Source organism: Mobula birostris, chromosome X (assembly GCF_030028105.1).
Source record: "Mobula birostris isolate sMobBir1 chromosome X, sMobBir1.hap1, whole genome shotgun sequence".
Classification (NCBI taxonomy): Eukaryota; Metazoa; Chordata; class Chondrichthyes; order Myliobatiformes; family Myliobatidae; genus Mobula; species Mobula birostris.
In genome coordinates, this window is record NC_092402.1 from 19616543 (window position 1) to 19628802 (window position 12260).

Genomic DNA, 12260 nt, shown 5'->3' on the forward strand with positions numbered 1-12260 from the left:
ACAGGGAGGAATGGCAGTGACTCCCCCATTGAAAGCAAAGTGGTCAATCCCTTCTTAGAGTAGACTTGCTGAGATCCAACAGAGAACTGAAACCAGAATCTTTCAGAGTGAAGCTGTTCCTTGCCTTAACTAATCACTTATAATCAGCCCTTTGATCCCTACACATGTTTTCAATATTGCACAGATGTGGCACAGCAATTAGACAAGAACTTTAGTGATTACATGATTTAAAAACAAATTATTTCTACTGAAAATCATCCTGTTTTCTAAAAAAAAAATCACCTTTCTCCTGTTAAAGAAAGGATTACTTGAACAAATTGCTGAAACTTTTGCTTCTTGGAGCTTTGGGAGTGGGTGATTTGTTGAATCCAACTGAAGAGAGATTATTTAATTTTCTACTCCATACTTGCCTTCTGATCTCTTTGGTCATGATGATGTCACTACATTCCACGCCTGGGAATGTGGCACTTTTCCCCTTTTGGAAAATAAGGAGTCAAACTCTAGAGCCTGTCACTGCTCCTTACAGGTCGAACAAATTGTTATGACAGGACACAGCAGGAGAGAAAATTAAATGTTCTCTAAGCCTGATCTTTCAAGAAATATTTTTATCTTTCAAGATCTAGTTTAATCTTTGTCATTGATTTTAGTTGTCAAATCCACACCAATTTGATTTGATCCCTACAACACATTTCACTATATGTTTCTATGTGCATGTGACAAATAAAGTTAAGCTTTAGCTTTATCTTTAGTTAATAATAACTAGTTTGCTTTCCAATAAGATGGAAATCCAAATTGAAAGAACCTTATTGAGTGGTTTGGGCTCTTGGCCAGTGGCCTTGGTCTTGATCAGTGTTAAAAGCATCCTGAGCTTTATATAAAGTCATATAGTCATATAAAGCCACAGATTTATCTTTATTTGTCATATAGAATGTGTTGTTTTCATCAACAGCTGATTGAGGATTGTACTAAGGGCAGCCCACAAATGTCACCATGCTTCTGGTATCAACACAGCATGCTGATAAATCACTAACCCTAACCCATACATCTTTTGAATGTGTGAGGAAACCGGTACACATGGAGGAAACCCACGTGGTCACAGGAAAAACGAACAATATCCTTACAGATTGGAATTGAACCCCGATCGGTGATCATTGCACTAACTGCTAAGCTACTGTGCAGTCTGTGATATACAGTAAATCTTTGATAAGTAATATGGATCCTTGTACTCTGGTACAGAAACACAGATGATGGCAGGAGCATTTGAACAGTGATATGGGGCAACACATACAAAATGCTGGAGGAACTCAGCAGGCCAGGCAACATTTATGGAAAAGAGTACAGTCTATGTTTCAGGCCGAGACCCTTCAGCAGGTCTCATCATGGTACAAGTATTTCACGGTATCTTGGTGCATGTGACAATAATAAAACAAATACCAATGTAAAGATAAGGGGACAGTTATGTCAAACCAAGGTACACAGAATTTTCTTGCAAAGAATGGGGACTCTCCGGAACTAATCATGAAAATAACCAGGATTCCCTTTACTTATTTGGGACACTATACTGCTTAATTGGGACAGGAAATTTTTGCCAAACAGTTTCTTGTTCTCATCAGTCATGTGTATGGCTATTAGACACTACACTGTGCATAGAGTTAACAGTTTTTAAATATCGTCAGTTGCGTGTGTTTGTGTTAAAAAAGCAATAATTTTTATCACTGATAGTTGGCAAAAAATAAGCAGTAAGACAATTCAGAGCTGTTCTGCTCACTGCAGTTTCAAGCATTCAGGCTTGGAGATGGCAGAAATGGCCAGGAGTGAAAATGAAATGATTTCCCTGCTTTAACAAGTCAGGTAGTATGAAGAATAGCCTGCTAAGGTTGCTGGCTGAACTGAGACTCTGGGCTTCCCCAGAGCAGAGATGGAACTGTCTGTTGTTCTTTGGTGTTTGTCTCTTCTTGTCCTTGCCCCTGTGGGGTAAGCCAGGCTGTTTTGCTGTTGCCCTGCAGGGGGATCTGCCTTGTTTTGTCCTTGCCTCTGTTGGGCAAGTCTGGCCGTTCTGCCGTTACCTGACGGAGAGACCTGTCCCACCTTGGTGTGGAGATGAAGTTGAGTCCCGGCTTGTTGTAGGATAAGTCCCAGCTCTGTCTATGTTCTGTCCTGTCTCATGTTAGTGTTGTGTTAAAGATGAGTCCTGGCTTGTCGAAGGATAAGTCCTGGCTCTATGTTGATGTTCAGTTCCCAGTCTGTCTCTCAGCTCCAGTCTCCGAGTTATCAGCCTCCGCATTTCAAGATGAAGACCCCAAGCCTGGAGGGTCCCGAGCCAGGCTCCAGTCCCAAGACCCCAAGCCTCGAGGAACCCAAGCCTCGAGGGTCCCAAGCCAAGCTCAAGCTCCAAGAACCCAAGCCTCGAGCGATGTCATGTCATTGCCTGGTTCCAGGGTCCGAGCCCGAGGCAAGACCCAGGTTCTGGGTCCTTGTCCAGTCTTGGGCTTGGAGTCCAAGCCTTGTCTCCTGGTCTATGGTTCCTAGTCCTGGTCCCGCTTTCCCTAGCCCAACTCTGCGGTCTTGTCCCTGCTCCTTGACTGAACCCTGTCATGTCCCTACTCTAGTCAAGTCCTGTTCCTTGTACTTCAGCGTCTGTGTCTCGCATTTGGGTCCGTTCCCGGCACCCCCATGTGACAATCATCCCAATTCACACCTGCAAGTTCTAGCCTTATAGCCTCATAATTTGCCCTTCCCCAATTAAAAAATTTCCTGTCCTCTCTGATTCTATCCTTTTCCATGATAATGCTAAAGGCCAGGGAGCGGTGGTCACTATCTCCCAGATGCTCACCCACTGAGAGATCTGTGACCTGACCTGGTTTGTTACCTAATATAGATCTAGTATGGCATTCCCCCTAGTTGGCCTGTCAATATACTATGACAGGAATCCGTCCTGGACACACTTAACAAACTCTATCCCATCTAAGCCCTTGGAACTAATCAGGTGCCTGTAGGTGTGAAACTGGGGGAAAGGGAGAAATGAGCAATTGCTGGTTTTAGCCTCTGCAACAGTTTTAGAAATACTGATGGTACACATTTTAATAAGTATGCAGTGATTGCAGACATGGCCCAGAAATAAAGGGGCACTTGAGGAATCAATTATAAATCTGATTAATTTGTGTGTCACCTGCTGAGAAAGATGTGTTTGGAAACTTAAAAACTCTTTGCATAATACTTCCAAAGAAATCATAAGTATTATAGTTTATAATCATTAGCATTATGGTTTTTATGCTTTCCCCACTACCCTCTCCCCATTTCAAATCCCAGCCCAAACCGACGGTTTACTTCCATCCACATATACTGCCTGACTTGCTGAGTTCATCGAGCATTTTGCATGTGTTGCTCAATATTTTCAGCATCTGCAGAATCTCTTGTGTCCAGTCCCTCCCGCTAATATAATTCTGTCCATCAGTCCTACAGACATCCCAACACTGTGTCCTTCCTGTGTTGCATCGCACTCTGATGTCCCAGTTTCCCATTCTCCAAAGTAAATGCCCTGTCCATCCTGTTCCACTAGCGGGAGTATAGCTCAGTGGTAGACCACTTGACTGCAGATCAAAAGCTCCCTGGTTCAAATTCAGATGCCCCCTATCTACCTTCTAGCTTCTCATAACATTAATATTACTTTAACAAGGCCTTTTACAAAGATATGGTAGTAAACAGAATTAAACATTGGCTTTGTGGGAGAAACCAGAGAGTGGTAGTAGATATTTGGCTCTCTGACTGGAGGCCTGTGACTAGTGGTGTGCCGCAGGGATCAGGGCTAAGTCCATTCTTGTTTGTCATCTATATCAATGACCTGGATGATAATGTACTAATTGAATCAGCAAATTTGTGGATGACACGAAGTTTGGGGTCTGTAGTGGACAGCGAGGAATGTTATTGAAGCTTGCAGCAGGATCTGGACCAGCTGAAAAATGGCAGATGGAATTTACTTATCCAGAGATACAGTGTGAAATAGGCCCTTCTGACCCTTTGAGCTGCACCGCTAGCAACCCTCTGATCTAACCTTGTCTAATCACGGAATCTTAAGTTTATCTTGGCTGGTGGGGTGGAGGCGAGTGAGAATATGCTCCCACTACCTATTAATGTTCCCAATGGCGTGCATCTCAAATAGCCTCTGACAACCAAGTCGAGTTCCTGGCCTTCACGTGTGGCTTAGCCCCTAAGATTGGTTTAACGATCTCTACTGACAGAAGAGTCAAAAGAGGGTTACTGGCACCTTAAAACCAATCACTTCGGGCATATTGTGGCTCGTTAGCCGTGGTTGGCAGCTCATCTAACAGAAGGAAACTGCTGATCTTAAACCTCCACTGCTTTGCAACTGTACCCACTCATGGGGAAGGCTTCAGGAGTAAAACCCAAGGAAAAATCCTAAGGCAGTCTCATGCTGAGTTCAGTGCTGATAGGCAGCTCCTGTGATGCTGCTGGTGCCTAACTGTATCGGTCTCAGCTACTCCTTTGAATTCATTAGCTGTGTGGAGAGGGGGACATGGGCAACATGCTCCCTATATTATACTGACCTGGATTGCATATGTTGACAGCTATGGCGCAAGATCCGTGGTCGACCCTGACCAATGGAGGCCTCACTAATGATGAGACAGTTTACAATGACCAATTAACCTACTAACTTGTGGGTCTTTGAACTGTGGGCGGAAACTGGAGCACCTGGAGGAAACTCACTCATTCACAGGGAGGACGTACAACTCTTACAGATGACGTCTGAATTGTACTCCAAACTCCGATCCCCCAATCTGTAAGAGGATCATGCTAACCTCTATGCTATTGTGGTGCACATTTAATGCAGACAAGTGTGAGGACAAGCCAGAGTTAGAATATAAAAACGATGTAATGCTGAGGCTTCATGAGGCATCTCTAAGGCCTCACTTGGAGTATTGTAAGCAGTTTTTGGCTCCCTATCTAAGAATGGATGCACTGACATTAGAGAAAGTTCAGGGAACGAAAGGCTTATCACTGGAATTTTAAAAGAATGGGGGAATCTCATTGAAACCTATTGAATGTTGAAAAGCCTAGATAGAGTGGATGTGGAGAGGATGTTTCCTATAATGGGGGAGTCTCAGACTAGAGGGCAGAATCTCAGAATCAAGGGACGTCCATTTAGAACAGAGATGAGGAGGAATTTCTTTAGTCAGTAGGTGGTAAATCTGTGGAATTCATTGTCATGGGTGGCTATGAAGGCAAGTTATTGGATATATCAGCCATGATTAAATAGTGCACCAGATCTGATGGGCTGAGTGGCTTAATTCTGCTATATCTTATCATCTTATGGTCTTAGGACTTACACGGTGAGCAGCAAGGCATTGAGGAATACAGTAAAATAGAGGGATCAGGCCCATAATTCCTGAAAAGTGGTGTCACAGGTAGATAGATTCTTAAAAGAGCTTTTAGCACGTTGACCTTCATAAATCAAAATACTGAGCACAGCAGTTGGGATGTTACGTTGAAGGTGTGCAAAGGGTTGGTGAAGCATAATTTGGAGCATTGTGTGCATCTCAGTTCACCTACCTGCAGGATAAATATGAATAAAATTGAAAGAGGGCAGAGAGAATTTACAAGGATATTGCCAGGACATGAGGACCTGAGTTAAAGGGAAAGGCTGAATAGGTTAGGACTTTATTCCATAGAGCATAGACGATTGAGGGACAATTTGATAAAGGTATACAAAATAGAGGGGTATAGATTGGGTAAATGAAAGAAAGCTTTTCCACTGTGGTAGGGTGAGATGAAAACTAGAAGCCATAGGTTAAGGGTGAAATGTGAAATGTTTAAGGGGAACATGAGGGGGAAACTAGTTCACTCAGTGTGATGCGACGGTGGAGTGCGCTGCCAGCAGAAATGGTGGATGTGGGTTTGATTTCAACATTTAAGAGAGGTTTCAATATGTACATGGACAGGAATTGTATGGAGAGATTTGATCGAGGTACAGGTTGATGGTTCCAGGTAGAATAATAGTTTAGCTGAAGGACCTGTGTCTGTGCTGTCGTGCTCTATGACTCTATGACTTTGCTCCTGCAGTCCTTTCCCTCCATTCCTTTCACAGATCACTGTTTGGGGCTGTTACAGAAACATACGGTTCATTACCATTGAGTCGATTGTGCTGATTTAATGGACATCCACTTGATTGGTGAAAACCAGGCAAATTCTAGCACTACTGACTCCCCTTATTAATCTGCATGTCTTCGGAATGTGGGAGGAAATCAGAGCACATGGAGGAAACCCATGCAGTTATGGGGAGAACTTGTAGTCAGCGGTGGGAATTGAACCCCAGTTGCCAACATTGTAAAGCATTACACTAGTCACCATGCTACTGTGCATCACCATTACTTTTAATCATTTATCATTAACAAATAGGTTACCGTTCACAGATTACCGTTATCAAAGTATCTGACAGTGGAATTCCTGGAGTAACTGGGATCAAAGTTGGCCATGAGTGGAGCAATGTACTGAGTGGCCGTCAGCATCCGATGGATGACATCTCCAGTGAATATGAAGCCTGAAGGAAGAAGAAAAAACAAATTAGACTCCCTTTATCCAAAGGGATTTTCCCTGGGATCCAAAGTGCAAGGTTCAAGTTCGATGTAAATTTATTTTCAAAGTACGTATATATCACCATATACTACTCTGAGATTCATTTTCAGAATCAGGTTTTGTATCACTGGCATATGTCATGAAATTTGTTGTTTTGCAGCAGCGATACAGTGCAATACATTAAAAACTATAAATGACAATAAGGTATATTGTGATGCTATGGGGGGGGGAGGGGGGGGTGTGGATGACAGCCTGCCCCTGCATTTCTAATGACCAGTACTGTTTATTGTTCTTGTATTAAAATGCTTTTACGGGAATATGGTGGGAAGTTTCAGTTCATTTATTGTGACATTTTAGCTTGGGTTATACAGTTATTTGATTGTGTATTTGTGGGTCACTCTAACTCTAACCGGGGTGTGAGATGGTCACCTCCTCCGTCTGTATGAGACCAGCAGGGTTCACTCTCCAGGTCATGGTGCCTGGTCTGTTTTGTGTTTCACAATAAAATGGTTGTTGAGTTAACGAGCTTCCTCATCTGTCATTATGGACCAAATGCTCACCACAATATAAATTTTATATAAGTAGTGAAAAAAGAGAGACAAAAAATAGTGAGGTAGTGTTAATGGGCTTATTGTCCATTCAGAAATCTGATGGCGGTAGGGAAGAAGCTGTTCCTAAAATGCAGAGTTTGTATCTTCTGGCTCCTGTACCTCCTCCTTGGTGGCAGCAATGAGAAGAAGGTATGTGATGGGGGTTCTTCATGATGGATGCCACCTTTTTGAGGCATTGTCTTTTCAAGATGTCCTCAATGCTGGGAGGCTAGTGCCCATGATGGGCCTAGCAGTCTGCAACCTTCTGCAGCTTTTTCTAATCCCTGTCATACCAGATGGTCATGCAACCAGCTAGAATGGCTTGCAGACACTTACAGTAAAACAAAGAAATACCATAAGATGAATAAAAAAACTACACACAAAGACCGACAAACAAACAATGTGCAAAGTAAGACACTGCAAATACAAAAAAACAAAAAATAAAAAAATATATATTACACAGGTTAAGCATCCCCTATCTGAAACACCAAAATCTGAAAACTTCCCATATCCAAATTTTTTTGGAGTGCTGACGTGACGTCACAAATGGAAAATTTTGTGAGGCGTTGGGAAGGTTCCCAGGTGATGAGCAGGTCTCTGCGCATCACAAGCAGCTCTGAAGGGTGATTTCACATATGCAATGAATAAAAGTTCATGGAAAATAGAAAAACAATAAATAATTGAACAATGAAGATCTAGACATGCTCTGAAAGAGTGGATTTGTCAGCGATATGCCACTGAATGATACACTGATCATGAAATAAGCAAAGATCTATCATGACGAACTGAAAATTGAAGGTAACTGTGAATATTCAGCAGGCTGGTTACAGAAATTTAAGAAAAGACTCTGCACTACTTTTTTTAAGATTTGTGGTGATAAAGGTACAGCTGATCATGAAGCACCAGAGAAATTAATTGATAAGTTTGCCAGGATTTGCCAAGTTCTTTAAGCAACGTACTTTTGAACAGACTTAATGAAACTAGAGGTGTTACGGTTTTCTGAAGGACTCAGCGGATTTAACTCTCAAGTAAGTGGATACGGGACATTTTTGCAACATGGCTGGAACAGAAGGAGGAGGGGTGGGCTCCAAGAAAGGCTGAAACACAGAGGATTGACACACCCTCTACCCAGTGTTATGTTTGTTTTCAATAAAGACAAACTTGGCGTGGGTTTAGATGAGAACATTTTATTATTGAACTGTACCCGCACAACCCCATCACCATAGTAGCTTCCGGTTCTGCGCAAAGCCCTCGCATTGCCCACTGGGAACTGAAGTTTATTATTACGCACTGTGACGGGGTCTGAATTACCCCTATGAACTGTGATTCTGAAAAGAGAGAGAAAGAAAGAGAGAGAGAGAGAAAGACCAACCGTTAGATTGTCACTTTAAGGCCCGAGAATTACTTTTGGATTTCTGCTGAGTTGGAGAGAACTGAGCAGCTCTTAAGTTGCTATGGTGACTGAGGGTGGTGTTATTTGATGGACAATTGATGTTATGGTTTTTTCGGCAGCATGTTTATACTTCTCAAGGACATTTGCCTGCTTGTACATTTCTTACACAGAGAGAGGAAGGAGGAGTTATTTGATTGACAGCTGGTACTCAGTACGGTGAGATAAATAGGAGGTCAGATGATATAGACCTCAGACACATGTTTTGGACGCTGAATAAGCTTTGTTGTGCCCATAGAAAAAGTGGGTTTTTTGGAGGATCGATCAGGCAGATCGATCAGTGGCTCTTTCAGTGAAAAAAAAGGCAATGACCATGGGGTGTTGGCCATGTGTCCAACCTTTGCCTGGGTTGATAGCTCCACCACAGGAAAACGGTTCCCTTTGTTGTGGTCACAGTCGGTGACTTTTCAAGGATTTCGGAGGACAATGAGAAGATCGACAGGGTCAGCTCAGCTGAAGACTCAAATCTCTCCCTCTCTCTCTCTTTCCATCATTACTCAACTCAATATCATGAACTGAACTGAACTGAACTTTACTCATCATCGTAAGACTGTATGTTTTTACCCCTAGACTTAAAGAAGCTTGGTTTCTCATACATATATTTCCATACTTACTGATATACTTACTTATATATAACCATTGCTAACCTGTTTGATTTATCTACATTTATATTACTGTGTTGCATAGTTACTAATAAATATTATTAGTTAATAGCAATACTGGACTCCAAAGTGTTTTCCATCTCTGCTGGTTCTTTATTCCCATCACTGGGTACGTGACAGCACCCATAATAACACCTCTTCTCCCTTCACAGAAAAACAATCCCAATACTCTGCGCTCATAAACCTGCAAGGAACATTAATCCTTTCCAACAAAGATTTCTGCATTCTAAAGCCAGTCTCTTTTCTTTTTTCAACTGTTCAACATATCAGCTTCAATAGTAATGAGCATCTACAGTCCCTTTGAGGGGTCTCGGCCTGAAACGTCAACTGTACTATTTTCCATAGATGCTGCCTTGCCTGCTGAGTTTCTCCAGTGTTTTGTGTGTGTTAACTAAAATCCCTTATCCACTCAAAAACTTTCAATCAGTCTCTGAGATGGCTTAATGGTCCTTTTTGGTCTGCTATTTGTTTCCACAGGTATATTGCTTGCATTTGCTGGATGACTATCTGTGTCTTGCTTGGAAATTTGATCGTCGTGTTCATTTTTTACATATGCTGTGACGTGTCATAGCTATGGGTTGGAGTCTGTGGTCGTAGATCCATGTGGTTCCTTCTCAAAGGTGTCTCTCGCTCTGTCTGGATCTGGTAGGAATGTGGAGTGACTTCCTCTTGCACATATCCTGACATGGACCATGTTCCAGAATTGTGAACTGGGATTCGAGTTTGATCTCCAGGCTTCAGAACTGGTAGGCTTTTCATAGACCTGTCATGATACCATTTCTCTTTTTCTTTCCCTTTCACTTTAGCCATTTTGACCTTGTGTGCTCCTGTAGGTGTCGACATGTTTTCATGCATTAGAAGGTTAGTGTGTATGTGTCGTCCCATCAGCATTTGGGCTGGTGGAAGGGCATTTTGCAGTGGCACACTTCTGTAAATTATTGGATTTTTGTGGAAATCCTCTCATCCATCTTGTGTTTTTCTCATGAGGCCCTTGACTACCTTGACTGAACTCACTGCTAGGCCTTTAGATTTTGGGTGATGTGGGCTTGAAGTTACAGGTCAAAACTCCCAAACATTAGCAAGGGATTCAAATTCACAGCTTGAAAATAGTGGACCATTGTCTGATACTACTTCACATGGAACTCCATGCTTCGCAAACAGTTTTCAGGAAGGCGATGACTGCTTTGCTGGATGTTGATTGCAGTGTTGCAACCTCTGGGTAAATGGAAAAGCAGTCGGTAGCAACAATATGACTCTTCCCATTACAATCAAACAAATCCACTCCAGCTTTAAAGTATGGCCTGTCTGGTACAGGGTGTAGTATAAGTGGTTCTGCTTGCTGCTTAGGTCTGTAGATAAGGCATATTTCACATGAAGCAATGGTCTGGCTGATGTCTTGGTTCAACCTTGGCCAGTACATCACTGCATATGGTTCCATTTATTATCAGAGAATGTATACAGTATACACCCTGTTTACAACGAGCTCTACATTTACACAGTGGACAGTCATTCTGAGCTGCTGGCCATCTTTTCTATATTGTATCAGATAATACTTTCATTATTTCATCTGTCCCTGCTGCTTTCCTGATCTGCTCTGTTCTATCAGGAGATACTGGAATGGAGGTGACAATCATGTCACTCTTTTCTTTCTTGTCAACTGCTCGAGACAGGGCATCACTAGACACTAGACACTAGAATACTACAGCACAGTACAGGCCCTTCAGCCCTCAATGTTGTGCCGACCCATATATTCCTAAAAAAAGTACTAAACCCACACTACCCCGTAACCCTCTATTTTTCTTTTACCCATGTGCCTGTCCAAGAGGCTCTTTAATACCCCTAATGTTTTCGTCTCCACCACCATTCCTAGCAAGTCATTCCAGGCACCACAACCCTCTGTATAAAAAAACTTACCCCTGATGTCTCCCCTAAACTTCCCTCCCTTAACTTTGTACAAGTGCCCTCTGGTGTTTGCTATTTGTGCCCTGGGAAACAGGTACTGGCTATCCACCCTATCTATGTCTCTCATAATCTTGGAGACCTCTATCAAGTAACCTCTCATCCTTCTACATTCCAAAGAGAAAAGTCCCAGCTCTGCTAACCGTGCCTCATGAGACTTGTTTTCCAATCCAGGCAACATCCTGGTAAATCTCCTTTGCACCATCTCCATAGCTTCCACATCCTTCCTATAATGAGGTGACCAGAACTGAACACAATACTCTATGTGTGGTCTCACCAGAGATTTGTAGAGTTGCAACATGACCTCTCTACTCTTGAACTCAATCCCCCTATTAAGGAAGCCTAGCATCCCATAGGCCTTCTTAACTATCCTATCAACCTGTGCAGTGACCTTGAGGGATGTATGGATTTGAACCCCAAGGTCCTCCTGTTCATCCACACTCTTAAGTAACCGACTATTAACCCTGTACTCAGCCTTCTGGTTTGTCCTTCCAAATTGCATCACCTCACACTTATCTGGATTGAACTCCATCTGCCACTTTTCTGCCCAACTCTGCATCCTGTCTATATCCTCTTGTAACCCTCGACATCTCCATCCACAACTCCTCCAATCTTTGTGTCATCTGCAAACTTACTCACCCACCCTTCCGCCTCTTCATCCAGGTCGTTTATAAAAGTCACAAAGAGCAGGGGTCCCAGGACAGATCCTTGCGGCACTCCACTAGTCACCAACCTCCAGGCAGAATACTTTCCTTCCACTACTACCCTCTGCTTTCTTCCTGTAAGCCAATTTTTTATCCACACAGCCAAGGTTCCACTGATCCCATGCCTCATGACTTTCTGGATGAGTCTCTCGTGGGGGACCTTGTAAAATGCCTTGCTAAAATCCATGTAGACCACATCTACCACTCTACCCTCATCAATTTCTTTTGTTACCTCTTCAAAAAACTCAATTAGGTTCGTGAGACATGACCTTCTCTTCACAAAGCCATGTTGACGATCCTTGAG

General features: G+C 42.7%; 1 protein-coding gene across 2 annotated transcripts in view; it reads right to left on the reverse strand.

The window, feature by feature from the left end:
• Positions 1–12260, reverse strand: part of LOC140191385 (plexin domain-containing protein 1-like) — a 618167-nt gene that overhangs the window by 332456 nt on the left and 273451 nt on the right. For both annotated transcript variants that reach the window (XM_072248762.1, XM_072248761.1), the window contains exon 5: positions 6434–6556. In XM_072248762.1, coding sequence (XP_072104863.1) covers positions 6434–6556 — 123 coding nt within the window. The remainder of the gene's footprint in view (positions 1–6433; positions 6557–12260) is intronic.